The sequence below is a fragment of the Emys orbicularis genome, chromosome 5, assembly GCF_028017835.1.
Source record: "Emys orbicularis isolate rEmyOrb1 chromosome 5, rEmyOrb1.hap1, whole genome shotgun sequence".
Lineage (NCBI taxonomy): Eukaryota > Metazoa > Chordata > Testudines > Emydidae > Emys > Emys orbicularis.
In genome coordinates, this window is record NC_088687.1 from 122,645,448 (window position 1) to 122,668,331 (window position 22,884).

Consider the following 22,884-nt stretch of genomic DNA (forward strand, 5'->3'; position numbering starts at 1 on the left):
CAGGGTAAGCCGCTGGCGGGTCGGGACGTTTTGTTTACTTGGAGAGTCTGCAGGCATGGAGCTCCTCAGCTCCTGGTGGCCGCAGTTCACCGTTCCCAGCCAATGGGAACTGCGGGAAGCGGTGCGGGCCGAGGGATGTGCTGGCCGCCGCTTCCTGTCGCCCCCATTGGCCTGGAGCGGCGAACCTCGGCCAGTGGAAGCCGCGATTGGCCAAACCTGTGGACGCGGCAGGTAAACAAACTATCCTGGCCCGCCAGGGTGCTTACCCTGGCAGGCCGCGGGCCAAAGGTTGCCGATCCCTGTATTAGATATTCAATTCAATGATTCCATAGAGTTTAAGATCATCAAATTTTGGTGTAGACCCGTTTATAAGCCGACCCCCGCTCTTTGATGCGTCACTTTTTTACCAAAAATATTCGGCTTATGAACGAGTATATACGGTATGTTGGCTTAATTTTATGGAATTAGCTCTTGAAGGCTACATCTTCAAAAATTTGCAGGCATGTGCATATTTTTTTTGTGATTTGCTTGTATCTCAATAATTTCCACTGGATTTTATGTTATGCACTTCTTGTATGTTTTATTATCAAACACTATAGCCATGGAATAGATTCTCCAGATTCCAATGCATATTAACGTGCACTTTTGCATTCACTCAAATCTATTGCATAATAATTCTATATAGTTATCTGCAAAGAATATTAACACACATTTGTGCTGAGTATTGTCAGATTTTATATATAAATTAGTTATATAGATATCACTAGCATAAATATTCCTGGTTTATGAACATCCACAGTTATATTAGATAGGATTTTTTAAAATTTTGTTTCAAGACATAAGCCAAAACACCAACAGCGGTTAGGAAGAAACTACTCCTATGATCAGGTTATCAAAACTGCCCACTATGGGGATCCTTGCACCTTCCTCTGAAGCATTTAATACTGTCCGCTGTCTCAAGATGAATAATGGAGACTAATAGCACATTGGTCTGATGCATTAAATCACTAGATGTAACTGTAAACAAAAATGTCAATCTGGTAATTTAAAAAGAGATGAAAAAAACATCTAGGGTCATCCAGTCCGTCTCTCACACCTTGGGAATACTGAATTCTGCATTGCAAGCTAAACATAGATACTTTTATAAAAGTACATCTCCTCAGAGGGGACTTATCTAATACCTTTCTGTAGGAAGTTGATCAGAAATAATAAGAAGCAGCACAATTTATCAATAATTAATCCTCTCTAATATCAGGGCTAAAGTTGTTGTCAAAACAGTCCAAAGCAATTCTTTGCAGATTCACTGCGAGGAACCTACTTCCACTATTTTCTTCTAAGCTATTGTCAAGTCAATAATAAAGAATGACTAAAACTTGTGTATAATTAGGTCACTTTTCAGTAAAACAGCTGCTTCCAGCTGGACGATTTTCAATGCAGATCTCAGTCCAGCTCTCATATTTTCTATAAACATAGCTGGAAACTTAAAATTTTACTCTTTCCGAGAATGTCCTGCTCTAGAAAGTGAACTACATTGGACAGCATTAAAGTCCTTTCTTCCCCTGAAAGCCAGTTTGATTTTTCAGACTCTGGACCTGTATTTTGTTAATTATATATTACAAAAAGAAAAGTATCGTCATGTTGAGCTATCCCGAGGAAAATGAGAGTAGCTTTCTTTTAATTATTGTGTTAATGGTTATCACAACAATAGTAAGTAAATATTTTCTAAGGGCTGAATGTACAGTAAAATTAACACATACCAGCCATTGCTGAGGTATCTCTGGTAGAGGCATCTGAGGTGGGGCAGGCAAACTAGGCAAACTATTGGAAACTTCTTGTTTCTGTACATGTTCTTTTATTTCAAAACCTGCAGGAAAAAAATGCATGACATATAAGACAGTAAACCAAAGTATTAAGATGGGACACTGCTCCACTATATCTATTTACTATTCACATAATCTGTTAATTCTCCATTTCAAAGAACTTCTGAAACATTTTTACCTGCACGTTTGTTTTTAGAATCCAAAAATTTACCAACAAAGGTTGTATTCATCCACCTTCATAAATGGCAGAGGGTAGAGACCAACACAAGCTCCCAGAACGTGGATATCTAGGACACAACTTTCCCTCTTGGCCTCATTCCCATTCCCCGGATCATAATTGATTTCCAAAGCCACACCGATGAATGTCTTAGTGACTTAAAACACAACTTAATAGGATCAATGCTATAATTTAAGCTTCTAATTAAACAAAACAAACTCACGCTCACCCACCTAACTGTATCTGAGAAAGCCAATCCAGTCTGCTGAATACCAGATACAGAAAACTATTCAGGAAATAGTTCTAGATTAGTGTGAAAAAAATCAGAATTTAAGGGACCTAAATCAGTGGTTCTCAACCAGGGGTACATCGACTCATCTAGATATTTGCCTAGTTTTACAACATGCTACATAAAAAGCACTAACAAAGTCAGTGCAAACTAACATTTCATATGACTTGTTTACACTGCTCTATATATTACACACTGAAATGTAAGTACAATATTTATATTCCAATCAATTTATTTTATAATCATATGGTAAAAATGAGAAAGTAAGCAATTTTCCAGTAATAGTGTGCCATGACACTTTTGTATTTTTATGTCTGATTTTGTAAGCAAGTAGTTTTTAAGTGCTGTGATACTTGGGGGTATTCAAGACAAATCAGACTCCTGAAAAGGGTACAGTAGTCTGGAAAGGTTGAGAGCCACTGATCTAAATAGCCAGAGTTTGAACAATTTACTAGACACCTAATAGCTAAAGGGTCCCTGCTGTTTGCAAGAGGAAGATATAGAAAATGGGGATGTCAACAAAAATGATTAGGGGGCTAGAGCACATGATTTATGAGGAGAGGCTGAGGGAACTGGGATTATTTAGTCTGCAGAAGAGAAGAATAAGAACATAACATAAGAACATAATGAGGGAGGATCTGATAGCAGCCTTCAACTACCTGAAAGGGGGTTCCAAAAAAGGATGGATCTAGACTGTTCTCAGTGGTAGCAGATGACAGAACAAGGAGTAATGGTCTCAAGTTGCAGTGGGGGAGGTTTAGGATGGATATTAGGGAAAACTTTTTCACTAAGAGGGTGGTGAAGCACTGGAATGGGTTATCTAGGGAGGTGGTGGAATCTCCTTCCTTAGAGGTTTTTAAAGTCAGGCTTGACAAAGCCCTGGCTGGGATGATTTAGTTGGGGATTGGTCCTGCTTTGAGCAGGGGGTTGGACTAGATAACCTCCAGAGGTCCCTTCAAACCCTGATATTCTATGATTCTATGTGCCAGTGGAGAAGAGGGTGCTCTCAGCCATCATTTACTAGGCTAGAAAGCGTCAACAAAATAAACTATTTGAACAGAGTGACACAAAAGTTCTGTCCTCCAAATATTTTCTTCTTTTGCATAAACTTGCAATTTTTGTTATGAGGAACAATGGTTTCCAAAAGGTCTAACAACAGAGTTTCATTAGTGTAACTGCCTCTGGAAAAGACAGAGAAGAGAACTTGTAAGTGGAAGGGAGGTTAAGTGTAAAAGCTGTGTCCTCCTACCAGCCACTCCTGCCTGTCAGTCATCAAGGAAGAACAGTTCAGTAAACTAATTTGAATCCCAGTCACACTCTCTTAATGGGACTGTAGTATAGTTTATCAAAAAAAAATCAGCTTGGGAGACTAGGGTTCATTTCTTCAACATTCTGGCATAAATTCAATCAATGGAGCTGCATCCTGCTTACCCCAGGGCTGAATTTAGCTCTTAGTGTTTTGTTTAGCTTTTACATACATATTTGAACATCTTTATCTGACGCCATACAACTCCCAAAAGTGTAATCAATGATTACATGCTTCTTGTCATAACACTGTAGTCCTAGTAGGTGTGAAGTAATAGATGGAAAAAGCAATGCTAATAAAACAGACTATGACTCGGGGCCAGAGATAATTCTTTCTTCCTGAAAATCAAGTTTAGAGATATTTCTTAAAAAACGTTCAATTTTTTTAACTTTCAGTTGTGCCTTCATGTCAGACAAATCCATCTTTAGAATTTTACCCATTTGCTTATTTTTTCTTTGCTTTCTTTTGCTGTATTGGATTGATAATTAGAAAGTTTTCTGGGACAAAAAATCAAAATTAATTCTGCTGAATAAATAAATACATTTTTTCTCACATTTTTATTACTTCGTTTGCTAACAGCCAAAGCTGTATGTGTTAAATAAGGACTTGCCTCAATAGCCCATCTTGCATTTCCTTATGCAGTGAAGTCAGAATGATGTTTGTGGCATCAGCCATTTCTATGGAAACAGACTATGCGGTCAATCACACAATTATAAATTCATTGCAGGCTCTAGCAACAGAATAAACTTGATTTTTGGAAGACAAACCCCTGGTTTTTCCACAAAACAAGGTGAAGCAAAATGGGCTTGACCGAGATTTAGTTTAGAGTTTTAGTTTGTTCAAACCTGAAACTCGAAAGGGAATTTCAAGAAGCAGGAGGAAGATACATATAAATGAAGGCCAAAAGGTGATATCTGCATGTAACCCTATGACATGTATCATTAGACCAGTGACACTCAGACCTCAGTGGTTACTCAGACCTCAGGAGCCAAATTAGTGATAAACATTACCCAAAAGAGCCAGAATGGTGTGAATTCATTGTTTCATTTACTATTTATAATATATATGTTATTCTCACTGCAAGATGACTCACCAAGTATTATTATTTTGTCATCTACAATTGGTTAATAACAGAGTAAAAGCATCCTGATTGGTTAATAATTAAATCGCATAGTGTTTTAATATCATGTGCTGCAAAGAGCCACAGGAGACACATTAAAGAGCCACTTGCAGCTTGGGAGCCTCAATCTGAGTATCACTAACTAACTCATACTCGTTAAATGCAGTGCTTAATTTGTAATGAAAGAGGTGTTGGGGCTCAAGCAATTTTTTTTTTTTTTTTACTTTCGTAACGGACACAGCAAGCCTAAAGGTGCCAGAACTATGAACTGCCAAGCCTAGAGGTGCCGGGGATCAGCTCTGGCAAGCCCTGGCACAAAATAAGCACTGGTTAAATGTAGTCTTCCTGTCACACCACTGCAATCAATGTTCGATGGTGCTACAATGCACATGCTGATGAAAGATTTATAAAAGATTCCCTTAACGAATAACTTAGGTACAAGATAGTTATGGTTTAAAGTGTTTCAATGAAATCCTACTAACACCCCCTGCCAAATGACACTTTCTTCACAATGTTTTACAGAATTAAAAACCCGAATCATGAAAAAATTCTGGAAATGAACAGTTAAAGGATGCAGCCAATTCCCACTTACACAGAATCTTTGATTACCATTCCCATGACCCTTAATTTGGCTCACTGTTTTCTTCAATGATGGGAATATGCTGTTGGGTATATTCCAGGGATTGGCAACCTTTGGCACGCGGCCTGCCAGGGTAAGCACCCTGGCGGGCCGGGTCAGTTTGTTTACCTGCTGCATCTGCAGGTTTGGCCGATCGCGGCTCCCACTGGCTGCGGTTCACCGCTCCAGGCCAATGGGGGCTGCGGGAAGCGGCGCGGGCTGAGAGATGTGCTGGGCGCCGCTTCCCGCCGCCCCCATTGGCCTGGAATGGCGAACTGCAGCCAGTGGGAGCCGCGATTGGCCGAACCTGCGGACGCATCAGGTAAAGAAACCAGCCCGGCCCCTCAGGGTGCTTACCCTGGCGGGCCGCGGGCCAAAGGTTGCCAATCCCTGGTATATACAATTGTATACCTGTGTAGCGAAGATTTTGAAATCAGTATAGTCCCAGGGCATTCTATACCACAGTTCCATAAATTCTCTCATAGTGTTGTGTGGGCGGAGTAAAAGGATATTTTAAATGACCAGAAATAATATTATTGCTCAGTTTGGTTATATGGTATTGTATGTTTATGTATTCTTTTATTGTATGCAGCATAAAGAAAGATCAAAACTGTGCAAGGAGATGGGAGTACTTAATGTTATATCACATAACAGCCATCAAAAGAAACGTGCTTTACTTTATAAAGGCACTCAGTGTTCAATAAAGCTTAGTTTAGTCTTTTTCACAAATTAACAATATTTAATATAATAATTATAAATTCTAGATAACAATTTTTCCCTCATATCCATCTGACCTTCATTATAAACCTGAATACCAAATACTAATAATATTTTCAACTACAGATTGATTCACTTGAATTTATTGCGTGTGTGTGTGTGTGTGTGTGTGTGTGTGTGTGTGTGTGAGAGAGAGAGAGTTCATATAAGCTCTCTTTGGTGATGATCTAGGGTGCTGTTTTCAGTCAGTTAAGGTAAGTTAGGACTTCACTTTGTCATATCTATCACATGGGCCCTGTTGGTATAAAGCTTTTTGCCCACTGAACATCACAACCATAGACAATGTTCTGTACTTTTAAATCATAGCTAGAAAGTTGGTCCTATGGAGTGAATCAATCTATAATAAAGATTGATTCACTGGTTCAATTACCAGTGTGGAATGTATGGAATGGTCGGTTTATGTTCAAAATCTTTGATTGTAATGGCACTTCGAAAAACAACACAGAGGTGAGTGTGACAATCACACTTTGTATTCAGATGTTTTCTTGCCACTGATTATCCTAACAGCAATTTTAAGATCTCAAGATGCACTTGGGAGTGTTTTGCAGTGAACAAGTTTGTACAGTAGAGATAGGAGATTAACTGGGTAAGGCCATATCATCTTAAAGTTTCTTCTAATCAGTTCTTTTGTAGTTTCTCCTATAGTAACAGCATCTAGACATTTTTAACTTGTAAAGAACATATAGGAATCTGGAAAATAATAGGTACATTTTATTCAGAAGCATTCAACATTCAGTAGCATGGAAAAATCCACTAACTGTCTATAGTCTTTGATCTTCCTTCTTTTAAAAATATTGTGTCTTTGTATCGTGGAGGAAAACATGATAACCCAAATATCCAGCAAGTCAGTGAGAAAGGTATCTGATGCCTTTTTTCTATATTTGCAGAGTGGTTCCTAAGACAAGATGTTGTCCAATTTCCTGTTTGAAGAGGACTATGGTTACGTGAACTAGGATGCTTTCAGACTGCATCCGCAACATCCACATGGAGGAGTTACAGAGCAGCACTTTGTTGTGCACTGTTATTCACATCCCCGTAGTCTGAACTTCGGGCCAGTGTAGACAAGCCCAAAGTCTTATTTGAGGCACTGAATGGAGATTTGTATTTCACAGAGACAAAGCAAAGTATCACCCATGAAGAGAGCAAATTTAAGTTCATTATCATAATTCCCTGAATCTCTGGGGAACCTGTCAGCTATTGCAAGTAGTTCAAGAATGAGAGCAAACAAGAGGAGGTGACAAAGAACACTCTTGACTTGTGCCACTCTTTAAAGAGAGGGTCCTTCAGAAGCCATTCAAATAAAGGAAGGTATATGGAGAACCACAGATCAGTTTGAGACAGAGGTTATAAATTCATTTTTAAAACTGTAGTTCTCCAGTACTACAAAAAGATAGTCCCAAAGAACCTTAACCAACATCTTTTCTGCATCTAATGCTAGAAAGCCATTTTTATTCATTTCTTTAATATGATGAATAATGTTTCGCATTAAATATTATAAATTGTGGCTTTCCCTGGAATGAAGCCAGGTAGTTGGTTTCCTAAGCATTTTGCTAATACTTTATTGTCCAGACTGGTTAGTTATACTGGCCAGTATGATCTACAGTCTTCTAGATTTTTATCTTTTTTCAGGGGTATGGTTATACTGGCTTCCAGACAAGAATTAGGCTATTTTCTTTGTTCAAGGGAGTGACTGCACATTTGAAGTATTCAAGGCACCAGAAGCTTCTGTAAAGATTTATAGACCTTGTGCTGACAGTGTCCAGCCCAGGACATCCGACATTTGGAAAGTCCTTTGTAGCATTCCTAAGTTCAACTGCTGGTATTTCACTTCAAGTTTGACTTTTTTGTTTTAGCAATCTGCAGGATATTTTTGGGTTTTCCAAAATTGTATGTTGTAAAAGAGTTCCTGAAGATGGAAAAAGTTTTATTTTTTTGTAGCACTTAAAATGTGTCTGTTATCTCTTTTTGATCAGTTGCTTTATTTTTCTTCTATTCCATTTGCAAGTATAACAATTGGAACAATAGTTGAATGACATATTTTGAAAGCTTACAAATGTGCATTTTTACCTATATTGTGCAACAACTGACATATGTAGGTTCCTTTACAGTGAGAAATGAAATATGTGTCACACTTTCACTATATTCAGCAATTTAAAAAAGCTCCTCATCAACTTATTACTTTGATTCATTAATATAAGTTTTTACAAATATCAAAGGGCAAAGTTAAGGTCATAAGGTATTTTAAATAGAATAGGGTGACACGAAAGTGGGGAAATTATTGGAGAACACTAACTCTAAAAATTCTTCTCTCCTTCCCCCCCAAAAAAACTTCCCAGAGAACAGAATTTCCCTGGGGAGAGAGTGCCATGTGACGTTGAAACCTGGTGAATGGGGAGGGTCTCAGAGCCCAGGCTCCAGTCTGACCATCTACACTGCTATTTTTAGCCCCACAAGCCCAAGTCAGTTGACCCAGACTCCGAGACTTGCTGCTGCAGATCTTTCCTTGCTGTGTAGACATACCCTGAAATCTCACAGAGACTGGCTTCTTTTGTGGAAGTTAAGGAGAAAGGGGTTTGGAGATAAAACAAAATTAGCATTGTAATGGTGAGCTACAGAGCAACTGTCAATACTCCATAATATAACACTATTTTCAATCAATACCACCAATTGCAAGTGCATTCACAATTTAAACAAAGTAAGTGCTTAATTCACAGATCAGAAAAACACTGTGGTTGGCAGATTATTTGCAGTACAATAAACTACTTTGCAGCTAGATTGTGTTAACATTCATATGGTGGAAGACAGGTGTAGTAGCTTAATTCCAAGCCCTTTGTTACATTTAACAATAAAATGTAACAAAGGAAAGCACTCAGCAAGCTTACATTTATTTTTTGCCTGTTTGCGTGTCTTTTTGCTTTGTTTCAATTTGGCTTCCGGGGGAAAGAGAAAAACTTTGAGCATAAACTAATTCTTCCCATTCTGCAAGGAACAAAATAAATCTCCAACACTGACCTTTTGATGACTGTATCCTCAGGAGAATGTTAGTTATTACTGCTTTTTTCTCCCTGACAGTGGATGTTAGATATTCATGGTCCAAAAGTTCAAGAAACAGACGCAATTCAACTATTAATTCTTCCATGGCTGAAAAAAATAAAACAACAACCAAGATTTTATTTTTCTAAACATGTAAACTTGATTTAGACAGGCCAGTGCATTCTCTTATTTAAAGAGATTCCTTGTCAATTTTATTTTAACCTGTACTCTTCCCCTCAGTCCTCCCCCAAAACCCACGCATACACTAAATATATGTCTACACTACACAGACTATACAAGCACAGCTGTGTCATCATAGCTATGCCAGCATAACTGCATAGTATACATGTGGTCCACACAGATGGAAGGGGATTTTCCCATCAGTGCAGGAGCACCACCTTCATGAGTGACAGTAGCTACACTGACAGAAGCATTCTTCCTTTGACATAGCTGCGTCTACACTGTCGACCCTTCTGCATGTCAACCTAACTTTCAATGTAGACCAGGCCTAAAGCTAGCTGGGAACATATTGCATTAATTAGGCAAACTACAAAAACTAGCCACAGTGTCACCCATCCCACCATTAATCTCTGGTGAACCACCTTGCTCACCCTCCCTCACAAATGTCACAACGGAACCTGGCTGGATTTTGTTAAACATTTTTTTCTTTTTAGTGTTATTTAAAATGGAAACGGTTGTGACAAAAATTTCTAAATGCATTGACATTTTCAAAAATTTTCATTTTTGAATTTTTGGGAAAATCTCCGGCCACCCCTACCCCCATAAACTTTCCATCCCTTGTTTCTGGTGAAAAAAACCAAAGGACGGGATTAAAAACAAACAAACAGGAATGTGATTTTTTTCCCTAAACATTTTAAAAAGAATTTTGTCAAATATGAAAAATGTTATTAAAAATGAATGAAAAAGTCTCAGCCCCCACATTTTTCATGAAATATTCCTCCCTCCTTTATTTTATCAGCTCTAGTTAGAACATGTAAAAATATGAAGTGGATCGAGATACTCAGCCTCCAAACTAAGCAGCTCCACACTCAGAGATGAGGAGGCTCACAGGTCCAAAGGTTCACTGGGAGGTGGTTTTTCCACATAGACTCCATGTATGGGTCTACACAGATAGCAAGGCCAGTCCCCAGGATCACATCACTTGTCCCTGCTGTCTATGCCCAGTGCTAGCCTAGAGTGTTGACTATGACATAGTAGGCTAATTCTCCAGGCATCATCATCTTAGCAAAGAACTCTCCTCTGAGGGTGTCTAATAAGCTAGGGACAAGGTGACGCTACAGAGGCTTCTGGAGTTTGCAGGGATGCAGTCATACAAACGCTATGTGATAAATGAAGTAGTAACAGTCAGGGCCGGCTCCAGCTTTTCTGCCGCCCCAAGCGGCGAAGCAAAAAAAAAAAGATAAAGCCGATCGGCAGCAATTCGGCGGTGGGTCCTTCGCTCCCTCTCTTCCTCTTCGGTGGCAGCTCTAAGACCTTTCCATTGGCCGCCCCAAGCACCTGCTTCCTTCGCTGGTGCCTGGAGCCAGCCCTGGTAACAGTAAGAAGCAGCGTTTGGAAGGGCTGCATGTTGTGGCTGAGAAAAGTCTCTCTCTTATTATTAGCAGGACCCCAATGTGCTAGTCCACATACCAAAGAATTGTATATTTCTCAAAAATGAGCAAAGACAAAGACACATGGTCTTAAGGACTATTTGTTTGGCTATCAGATACACAAGGATATAAGACTTTTGAGAAAAGCATTTTTAATGTGCTGGACTCTGTCTGGATTTAAAACAAAATACATACACAAAAAAATTACCGGTATTCTTTATTTTACCCCTGGAAAGAATGAAGCAGAAATCAATTTCCTTACCTACTTTGCTCCTTCCTTGCCTTCCCTCCCATCATATCCACACACGTTTGTTTTCTAACACAGTATATCCATAAAGCCAGTTCCTCCAGCGCAGTAAAATAAGTGACTAATCTGTTCATATGACCACCAATGCGCATATCGCAGCTTGCTGAACAGTGCACATTGGTACTTCACTTGCGAATGTTTGAACACTTTATCTTTAGAAATGGCCACCTTTTTTCAACATAGGCCTTCTCTGAGCTCATTTTTAATTCTGCCGTATTAACAGCTTTGAATTGTTTTATTCATTAAATGACATATTTCCATAGTCTATGACTAAATTATTCAATACCAATAATATAACAAAATTCTTAAGATATGACATTTAACGCAAGAGTGAAGTATTACCGTGAAACAACTGTGAGCTGGAAGAGCATTCTGGCTAATAGTTTCTAACTGAGAAATGCCCAGCACCCCGCTGTATCTGGTCTCACCACAGGCTCTCCTATACCTTATCTCTAGCACTGCTTCAGTCAGGATTTTTTTTTAACTGCAATAATGTTGACCAAGCTCTTGTGTATAATTGTGACCATATGTTTTACAGTATGCTGTGGTCCCATTCCTGCCCCTACTGAATACAAGTTATACCATTGACTTCAATGCAAACAGGATCAGGAGTCTACAGCATAGCTGATACACTGCAGACAGACTGAGGGAGAAAACATGTCGGTTCTAAGCCCAGAAGCTAAAATAATAGGAAATCCATCCATAATTCTGGCTTGTGAAGCAAGTATACAGAGAAAGAGCTTTATGCAGCCACAAAGCTTTTCTGTTTATTCTCTCCTCACCACACTCAAATCAGTGCTCAGACAAATAGCACTGTTCTGAAACAGCAGTGAGCTAGAGGCGCAGACTGTATAATGACACAGAAATCAATCATGAACAAATAAGTTAAGATTACATTTTTGCAAATTCCCCTTCAGAAAGACACTATTCATCTGCTTAAAGACACTTATCTGCCCCATCCAAGTTTTCTATTGCCTGGCATGTTTTTCTACTTTAGCTGAGTTGTACAGCTACTTTTAAGTTAATTGTGCATTCTTTCAAGATGTATATTCCACCGTGGTTTTTAGAAAGTCTCTTAAAAGGGGTAGCAAAAAAAATATCTGCCCAAGCCCCTTCAAAAATCAGCTTATGACAAGAACCTAAAAAGGAGGGTTTATTTGGTTCTTGGTAAACTTACTACTTGCTATTAGCTTGCTATTATTTTACATGTCTGTTTCAAGACAACTACATCATTTCCAGTTCCATGCATATTATGTAGTCATTTGCACCTTTGAAAAGTGTGTGTAAAATGCTACCAAGTCAGAATGGTAGAAATTACATTTTTTCCCAACTTAAAATTTAAAAGTGTGCAGAGGAAATCTTTAAAACATTCTTTTAATGTTATATATTTTCTGTATCATGTGACTTTCCAACTGTAGGCTATCCCAAACAGTGCTCCAGGAAATCACAGCTGGTCTGCAAGTTTTGCAGTAATATGAAGGTGCTCCAAATGTTGGGATCAGAAATAAGAACTCAGAAGAGGGATCAATGATTGTGTGAAACGTTTAATATTTCAGTTAATAATATGACTTTATAAAATTCTGCAAACCCTCACATGACAAATGGTACATTAAAATCCAATCCCTCAGCACCATTATAAGAACTAAGTAGTATTAGCCCCTTTCTAGAGGGAGGATAGCCTTAGTGGCCTGCAATGTGAAGTTATCTAGGTTCTATTCCTGGCTCTGCCACAGACTTCCTGTATGACATTGGGCAAGCCACTTAGTGTGTGCATGCCTCAGTTCATCTTTGTAACAGAGGGGGTATTGTGAGGATAAAATCATTAAATGTTTAAGTTGCTCACATACTAAGGTGAGGAGTGTCATAGAAAAGCTTATAAGTACATTTTAAAAATGGATAAACAGAGGGGCAGAGAGGATAAGTGACTTGTTCAAGTAACCTGTTTCATGTCATGTGTTACAAGAATACTAAGCTAAGTTTCTAAAAATAACGCAAACTTTCCTCCATTCCTTTAAACCAGTGGTTCTCAAACTGGGGATCAGGATCCCTCAGGGGGTCGCAAGGTTATTACATGGGGGGTCGCGAGCTGTCAGCCTCCACCCCAAACCCTGTTTTGCCTCCAGCATTTATAATGGTGATAAATATATTAAAATGTGTTTTTAATTTATAAGGGGGGGTCACACTCAGAGGCTTGCTATGTGAAAGGGGTCACCAGTACTGAGAACCACTGCTTTAAACTTTAAAGTGAATTGTACTGATTTTTAGAACTGTCGATTAATCGCAGTTAAGTCACGCGATAAACTCACCTTACCGCCTTACCCCACACAGGCACAGCCCACTGGCACTGCAGACAATGAGGCAGGCAAGGAGGCTGAAGGTGCCGTAGGCTAGGAGAAACACTTTGTGCAGCAGCAGCGGCAGCTTCCCCTACTCTGCAAGCACCAGGGGCATGGGGCTCAACCCTCGGCCTGCCCACTCCACCCCCACCCTTAACCCACGTCTTCTCCCACCCCACCTCCTCTCCCTTTACTCCGCACGCCGCATCCTCGCTCCTCCCCCATCTCTCCCCTGCCTCCTGTCTGCGGCAATCAGCTGGTTTGCGGCGTTCAGGAGGCAGGAGGGAGGGGGGAGGACCAAGGACGCAGTGCGCAGGCTCCCCCCTCCCTCCCCTGCCTCCTGCTGGCGGCAATCAGCTGGTTTGTGGCGTTCAGGAGGCAGGGGATGGAGGGGGAACCTGCGCTCCGAGTTCTCGCTCCTCCCCCATCCCTCCTGAACGCCACAAACCAGCTGATTGCCGCGGGTAGGAGGTGGGGGGAGCAGGGGGAAGGCTCTGAACCGTGGGGTCCGCCGGCGGGTGGGAGGCGCTGGGGGGGGGGGTGTAGGGGAGCGGATAGGGGGGCTGCCAGCTGTGGACAAAGCAGGCAGCCAAACGACATTATAGCGGAGCATTGCACAAATTTAAACGAGCATGTTCTGTAATGGAGCAGGGATGTAAGATCGAAACAACGCTAAGGGAGAGGACATTAAGTGGGGAGTTACTGTATAGCAGTCTCGGATGATGACCTAGCACATGATGTTCATTTTAAGAACACTTTCACTGCAGATTTGACAAAACGCAAAGAAGGTACCAATGTGAGATTTCTAAAGATAGTTACAGCACTCGACCCAAGGTTTAAGAATCTGAAGTGCCTTCCAAAATCTGAAAGGGACAAGGTGTGGAACATGCTTTCAGAAGTCTTAAAAAAGCAAACACTCCGATGCGGAAACTACAGAATCTGAACCACCAAAAAAAGAAAATTAACCGTCTGCTGGTGGCATCTGACTCAGATTATGAAAATGAATGTGTGTCAGTCCGCACTGCTTTAAGTCGTTATCGAGCAGAACCCGTCATCAGCATGGATGCATGTCCTCTGGAATGGTGGCCGAAGCATGAAGGGACATATGAATCTTTAGCGTATCTTGTGACGCCAGCTACAACAGTGCCATGCGAACGCCTGTTCTCACTTTCAGGTGACATTATAAACAAGATGCGGGCAGCATTATCGCCTGCTAATGTAAATACATCTGAGTGATTGGCTGAACAGGAAGTAGGACTAAGTGGATTTGTACGCTCTAAAGTTTTACATTGTTTTATTTTTGAATGCAGTTATTTTTTGTACATAATTCTACATTTATAAGTTCAACTTTCATGATAAAGAGATTGCACTACAGTACTTGTATTGGTGAATTGAAAAATATTATTTTTGTTTTTTTACAATGCAAATATTTGTAATAAAATATAAAGTGAGCAGTGTATTTGTATTCGGTGTTGTAACTGAAATCAATATATTTGAAAATGTAGAAAACATCCAAAAATATTTAAATAAACAGTATTCTATTATCGTTTAACAGCACAATTAATCGTGTGACTAATTGTGATTAGTTTTTTAATTGTGTGATTAATCACAATTAATTTTTAACCGCTTGACAGCCCTACTCATTTTACAATAAATAATACAAAAAGCTGTGTAAGACTTTAAAAGCAACAACAGAATAATTTGCTAGATTTTAAAAATCGTTATAAATATTTCAGACACAATATTTCAGAAATTTCTTCTCTTACTGTCCTGTCAGGGTTAGGGTCTGTGTTTCTTCTGCAGGAGCTGATGGCATCACAAATACTTAAGGAAATGTATGGAATGCAGCTCCCTACTCTCCTTTAAATTAGTGCAATGCCATCAAATCTTGAAGAAGAAACTCCACGTTTATTGAGTAGAGAATGGATGTCTCATCAATTAGACTGATAGGTCCGTAATGTGCTTTTGCACTTGCCATGCACATATCAAAAATAAGGACATCTCAGAAGGGTTTCCAGCTTTGGCATTCAACGTTTTTGACTTTTTCAAATGACAGCACATAAAACCTACACTCACAAGCCAGAAAAGGAAGACAGCAAGGTAAAAAACATCAGGGAAAGACAATTACCTAGTGCTGCAATTTTTGTTCCAAACCAAAACTAAAATCAACTGGAACTGAAACAAAATAATGATGCAGTTATTCCAGATCTATACAGTTATGGGCACTATTCTATAAACATTTTTTTAAAAAGTATTTGAAGTTTTTATTGCAAATTGATTTTAAAATTCCTAGGAACAGTGCCATATAGTGTACATGGTCTCCCGAGTTTTCTTAAACCAGAAGCAAAAGACAAGAATGAGCTCATTACAAGAATGTTCAGATTGTTTTTGTTCATTCAGAGTGTAGCTGTCAATGGGAGCTAAGGAACAAATAAAGCTTGCAGAAAACTGGTCTGGTGGTTTTAAAAAGGTTATGGATGTTTAATAATAGCCAGATTAAATTTATATTTATTTTTCACGCTAGAAAAGGTTCGGAACAGTAGGCTGGCTCAAAATTTGTGTCCTCTCAAACTACTGAGCTATTTCAAAAGCTCATTATCTCAGACTCTGGATTGTTTAATTTTAAATGTTTAGATTTAACTTCCCAAACTGATTTTACTCAAATGTGGTTGACTTTGTACATCTGATTAAGACCAGTCTTCAAGTCAAATATGAAGACTATGTGTTGTAATTTAGTGTATTTACATTCATATGAATTCCAATTTGTGTATTATCTAATTAAAGTCATACAGAGAGCCCATATTTTAAGACACAACAAGGAGTAAGAGTAGATTTTGAGTTTTCAGCCTTACAGCTGCATTTACTGACTTTTCAGACCTTGGATTTCAAGGCCATAACCTTGTCTTAATGCTAGTTTTTGCATAAAATATATTAATTAAAATAAAATATATACACACTCCCATAATGGTTAAAATATTTTACACACAGAAAGGTGTTTAAAGATGTGATACAAACTGCAGGATAAGTATAAACAAAAATGCTCCCAGCCCCCACACTACTTGGAATCACTTTAAAACGAACATTTTCCACTCCAAAATTCAAGCCTCCATTCCCTGTGTGTACGAGACCGGGGAGATTTAGGATTATAGGCCCAAGACTAATGCTATTAAAAATATACAAAAGTATTAGGAAAAACAAATCCTTGTCTTTCAGATGACCAAATTTTTGGTTTTAGACAGTTTTTTAGGTCCAGCATTTGCAGAAACCTGAAACACACAGAAAACAAACCGTACCAATCCACCACCTGAATTTTCAAATCAGCATTTTATCCTAAAGAGAGGAGAACAGAGAAGCTGCCTGCAAGAACTAGTTTATCAGCAAGACCAGTGTATGAATTAATGTATGCTACCATGGTACTAAGCCCATTTCTACTTAAATGAGCTCATCATCATAACTATTAAGCTGTGTCAGCTTCTAATCTATCCAGGAGAGTGTTTAAAAATAATGGGAGGATGGGGAATCTAGGAGGAAAGCATAAGGCTGAGCCTGTGTTTTATATAATCTGTTGTACATCCATTACAACTGCCAGGTGGTGGAATAAGTTTCTTTCATGGCTGCTTCCTGACCATAAGTGACAACAGTCCCCTACAGAAACACATGATTTCTGGAAGCAGGCAGTAATAGCAGATTCCGCATTAGGAACAATTCTTACTTTTCCACGTGTGCCACTGTGCCACGATCCTACTAACAGGAAGACATCCTGTTCATAATAGCTAGGCAAATGGACATTGTTTCCCTATTTGCCTCCATCTCTTCAAGAGATCTCAAGAGACCCTTTAAAATGCTTTTCTTTGATTTAGCTAGAGAGACTTCAGCACCTTTTAAATAGGCTGCTAATGTCATCTCTTTCTCTAAATCATGTAAATAATGGAGGTGGAATAAATGAAAGAGGAGGTTGCTTCCTCCTAAGCATAGCCTAAAAGACTTAAGAATGTTCCTAACGGTACGTCTATATTGCAATAAAAAACCCGCGTCATGGCCGCAGCTGGCCCTGGTCAGTTGATTCGGGCTTGTAAGAGTCTAGATCTGGGGAAAAATTGCAGTGTAGACGTTCCAGTTCAGAATGTTGTACTTACTAAGTAAGCAGATTCTCTGGGTCCAAACCCTGAATTTTCACAGGGGCCAGAGGACAAAAGATGGAAAAAAGGTATTAGTTCTATGGGATGGTGATGTTTATTATTATTTGTTTTATGGTAGCACTAAAAGGCTCTAAGCGAGATTGTGACTCCACTTTACAAACACATAATAAGAGACAGTCCATGCCCCAAAAGCTTACAATCTAAATATACAAGACAGATACTGGGGAGGGGAAGAAAAGGAAGTATTATTGTCCCCATATTGTAGATTGGGCATGGGGGCACAAAGATGACATGATTTGCCCAAGGTTACACAGGGATGTATGGGGTGAACGGGAAAGGTAGTACCATTGAGTGATTTGAACTGCCGCATTCTTTGAGTGGTTCTTTTCCTCTCTGATCCTCACGGCACACCCAGGCCTCACTTGTGGCTCCAAGTAGCTGTAAGTATGCAACAGCAGCCACATCCCGGTAAACCGCTCGGCAGGTGGACTAAAGCAGGTGAGGGTAACCGGCAGTGTGGAACCTGACAGCGATTTAGGGATTGCCTTCCCAAACATACGAAGACTGCTCTGATAGCCAAGGTGGAAGAGACCGTATATTGGTCCAACGGCTTGAAAAGCAGTGCAACAATGCATTGTGAAAGGTGAAAGGCCCGACAGGGCATGATAGAAATCATGGCTATCTACTGCAGCTAAAGAAGCCTTCAGTTGGGACAGCCTTTGTGCCACTGGGCCAAACTTCAGCAGCCGAGAGAATGGGATTATCCCAGTGCAACGGCTCTCCCCCCATTTTAATCAACCTCACACACACATCATTCATGCACATCTCCACAAAAAGAGATAACATGAAAACGTCATAGTCAAACCAACGGACTACGCCAGAACACAGGAATTCTGGATGAGCCTGGAAATTAACCCAAATCTTTTGAGTCCTGTTCCAATGCCTTAATCAAAAAAACAATCCCTTTCTATAGAAGGAAGAATAATTGCAGTTATACATAGTAGATCTACAGCTCATGGGTGTGGAATAAAGGTCTGGAACCAGTGTCTGTCCATGTCTGCCAGTGACCATCACACCTGTTGCGGGAGCTGTCAGGAAGGAAGGTGTTGTAGGACACAGTTTCTCCACCATCAGAGGAGAGTGGAAGGGAGCTGAATGTAACCAGGATGCTGTTAACTTTATCATGGACTCCACAAAGACTGGTTTGACAGCAATTTGTTCCTCTGGACACTATGGGTGTCCCACACAGTTACAGCTTGATAAGAGGCAGCTGCTTTCCCAACCGCTCTATTATAGCTTCCCAAATTCATTGACTACTTGAACACTGGCCTTTTACAAAGCAGGAGCTGGGGAAGGAGGAAGGAAACAGCAACAAGGAGGAGATCTAACTCCTGCCACATTTACCTATGACACTATCACCATCCTCCATGTCATCCACCAGCTTAGGGGTATGAGGTCTGATGTGCACCCATTTATTACAGCTAATGGCAGTAGCGACTCTAATACACAAACCTGCCAGAGTGCAGAAGTAGAAACCACCCACCAGGGGTCCTCTAATTCCTTCCTCATGGAGGGCCCTCTAATGTCATAAGATAAAGTGAGAAAGGAAGCAAACCATAAGTAAAGGATGAAGCCTTAAGGATGAAGGACTTCAGTATCCGGAAAATTGGTTGAAACTATAGTAAAGAACAGAATTATCTAACACACAGATGAACATGATATGTTGGAGAAAAGAGTCAACACAGCTTTTGTAAAGGGAAATCATGCCTCACCAAGATATTAGAATTCTTTGAGGGGGTCAACTAGCATGTGAACAAGTGTGAACCAGTTAATACAGTGTACTTGGAATTTCAGAAAGCCTTTGACAAGATCCTTTACCCAACCTATTAAGCAAAGTAAGCAGTCATAGGATAAGACAGAAGGTCATCTTATGGATCAGTAACTGGTTACAAGATAGGAAACAAAGGGTAGAAATAAATGGTCAGTTTTTACAGTGGAGAGGGATAAATAGTGGGGTTCCCCAAGGATCTGTACTGGGACCATTTCTGTTTAACATATTCATAAATTATATGAAAAAGTAGTAAATATTGAGGTGGCAAAGTTTTCAGATGATACAAAATTACTCAAGATAGTTAAGTCCAAAGATGACTGCAAAGAGTTACAAAGGGATCTCACTAACCTGGGCAACAAAACAACAGATGAAATTAAATGTTGCTAACTGCAAAGTAATGCACATGGGCAAACATAATACCAACTAGACATACAAAATGATGGGGGTCTAAATTAGCTGTTGCCACCCAAGAAAGAGATCTTGGAGTCATCATGGATAGTTCTCTGAAAAAAAATCTGCTCAATGTGCAGCAGCAGTCAAAAAAGCTAACAAATGTTAGGAACCATTAGGAAAGGGGTATATAATAAGGCAGAAAATATCATAATGCCACTATATGAATCTATTGTACACTCACACCAGCATGCAGTTCTGGATGCCCCATCTCAACAAAGATATATTAGAATTGGAAAAAGTACAGAGAAGGGCAACAAAGATTATTAGGATTATGGAACAACTTCCATATGAAGAGAGAATAAAAAGACTGGGACTGCACATCTTACAGAAGCAACTAAGGGGAGCAGAGGATATCATAGAAGTCTATAAAATGATGAATGATGCGGAGGCAGTGAATAAGGAAGTGTTATTTAGCCCTTCACATAATCAAAGACCCAGGTTCACCCAATGAAATTAAAAGGCAGCAAATTTAAAAACAAACAAAAGGAAGTTCTTCACACAACACAGAGTCAAACTGAAACTTATTACCAGGCCAAAAATATAACCGGGTTAAAAAAATAATTAGGTAAGTCCAGGGAAGATCAGTTCATCAATGGCTATTAGTAGGGTTGCCAACTCTCCAGGATGGACCTGGAATTTCCAGGAATTCAAGATTAATCTTTAATTAAAGATATCATGTGATGAAACTCCCAGGACTATGTCCAACCAAAATTGGCAACCCTAGCTATTAGCCAAGCTGGTCAGGGATACAACCCTATGCTCTGGGTGTCCCTAAACCTCTGACTGCCAGAAGCTGAGACTAGAGGACAGGGGATGGATCTCTTGATAATTGCCCGGTTTTGTTCATGCTCTCTGAAGCATCTGGCACCAACCATTGTCAGAAGACCGAATATTGGACAAGATCGGGGTCAGCAACCTTTCAGAAGTGGTGTGCCGAGTCTTCATTTATTCACTCTAATTTAATGTTTCGCATGCCAGTAATACAATTTAATGTTTTTAGAAGGTCTCTTTCTATAAGTCTATAATATATAACTAAACTATTGTTGTATGTAAAGTAAATAAGGTTTTTAAAATGTTTAAGAAGCTTCATTTAAAATTAAATTAAAATGCAGAGCCCCCCCAGACCGGTGGCCAGGACCCAGACAGTGTGAGTGTCACTGAAAATCAGCTCGCATGCTGCCTTTGGCACGCGTGCCATAGGTTGCCTACCCCTGGACTAGATGGACCACTGCTCTGACCCAGTATGGCCATTTTTATGTTCTTATAACCATCCCGAGGATGAAGTGAAACACGGGTAAGATCCCTCAGCAGGTCACTTTATCCACAGAATAATATAGGTGACCCCTGCTAGAAAATTTAGCAATGATTCCAAACCTGGAGCCACAGATTGTCACCCACTATCTTTCCAGAGACAAAAGACACAGCCACTAAACACTCCTCCTGCCTCATACATATTTATGGTAATCCTTAATGAGCACCAGGGGATCATTATAGTTACAACCCACATGTATTCCTCCTTTTTTTCCCTTTCCACTTCAGTCTTCAAGGCACTGGCTTGTACAAACTTAGGTTTCCAAATAAATAATCAGAATTCCTACTGCTGCAGTCAAAGCATTAAGGCGATAAAACAAGAGGTGGGAAAGCAGATAAGGAATATCTGGGCAAGAAACAAGTTGCCAAAAATCCTGCTTACTCATCTACAGCTGGTGTTTGACTGACAGACTCACTGGAGTGTAATCCATTAGTACAGGGCAGATGGATAAGGCTTTTTTTATTTTTAAGTTCAGCTTTATGCACTACCACAGATTTTAAAGAAAGTCTGCTTTTAAACAAGTTCATAAAATCAGAAAAATCAAAGAGCTAGTGATGAAGAATTAACATTATAATCAATTATTTAACATAATATTAATTGTATAAATTAAGCCAGTTATAACAATGTGCTGCACAAATAAGAAATGTCAGTAACTAAGAACAGAAATGTAAAGCATAATCCACATAAGTTTTTGAAGTTTTCCTCTAAAGATTTATTTTTCAAGCAAAAAATGTTTTTTTCTCCCCAAAATATACTCTGAAAAGTCCAGACATATGGATCTCACTCCACCTTGCAGTCCAAACGAAATAGGAAGCCCAGCCCATGCTTATTTTTCAGTTCATTGTAGGAATTTTATTTCACTTTCCTTTCCAGATTCCACTATTCTTACCAATGAAGAAATTTGAGTTTCTTGCATTGCAGTGTCTCAGTTTATTTTGGTTCACATCATCTTGTCACCATGACGTTCCAAGTCTTGCTTCATAGCTCGTGCACTAACTCAGCTCCTGTGTTGCGTCAAACCCAGGGCCGGCTCCAGGCACCAGCGCAGCAAGCAGGTGCTTGGGGCGGCCAATGTTGAGGGGCGGCCCGTCCGGCTCTTCGGCGGCGGGTCCCTCAGTCCCTCTCGGAGGGAAGGACCCAGAGCCGGCTTTAGGCCGATTCCACCGATTCCCCTGAATTGGGCCCCGCCCCTAAGAGGGCCCCGCGCAGATCGGGCAGTGTCCCTGCCTGAAGCAAAGCTCTGTGGCTCTCCCGGAAGCAGCAGCTGTTGCTGCTAGGCAACGAGAGACGCTGGCTGGCAGAGGCAGCAGCGGCTGTTGCAGGTCAGGAGGGGGGAGGGGAGGAGAAGGCACATGTGCTTTGCAGCCTTCCCCTCCCCTCTCCCCAGCACTCACCTGGAGGAGACACCTAGGGGGCTTCCGGTCCGGTGGGAGACAGGAATCTCTGCAGTGGACCTCACTCACCTTAGCAGCTGCTGGGGCTTCGGTCGGTGAGTGTTTGACCCCGTGATTCCCCATAGGTTTGTAATATTGGGTTGGTTTTGTGGTTTTCGGTGGTGTTGCTGTTTGAGGGTGAGTTTGTGCCTGCCTGTGTCTGTTTCAAAACTAAACTCGGGATCATGTAGCCCAGGAAGAAAGCCCCGAGCCAGTACTTAGTGCTGTGAATTCCAGGTGAGAGAGAGAGGGAGGTTTGGAGGAGGAAATCAAATACATCAA

At 40.2% G+C, this 22,884-nt stretch overlaps 1 protein-coding gene across 2 annotated transcripts in view; it reads right to left on the reverse strand.

Moving 5' to 3' along the window:
* Positions 1-22,884, reverse strand: part of AFAP1 (actin filament associated protein 1) — a 118,535-nt gene that overhangs the window by 83,899 nt on the left and 11,752 nt on the right. Inside the window, exons 2-3 of one of the 2 annotated variants that reach the window (XM_065404910.1) lie at positions 9,161-9,289; positions 1,758-1,864 (exon numbers count right to left, since the gene is read on the reverse strand). In XM_065404910.1, the coding sequence (XP_065260982.1) occupies positions 1,758-1,864; positions 9,161-9,289 (236 nt within the window). Of the gene's footprint in view, positions 1-1,757; positions 1,865-9,160; positions 9,290-22,884 lie in introns of those variants that run through there. The other variant, XM_065404911.1, reaches the window with a different exon arrangement.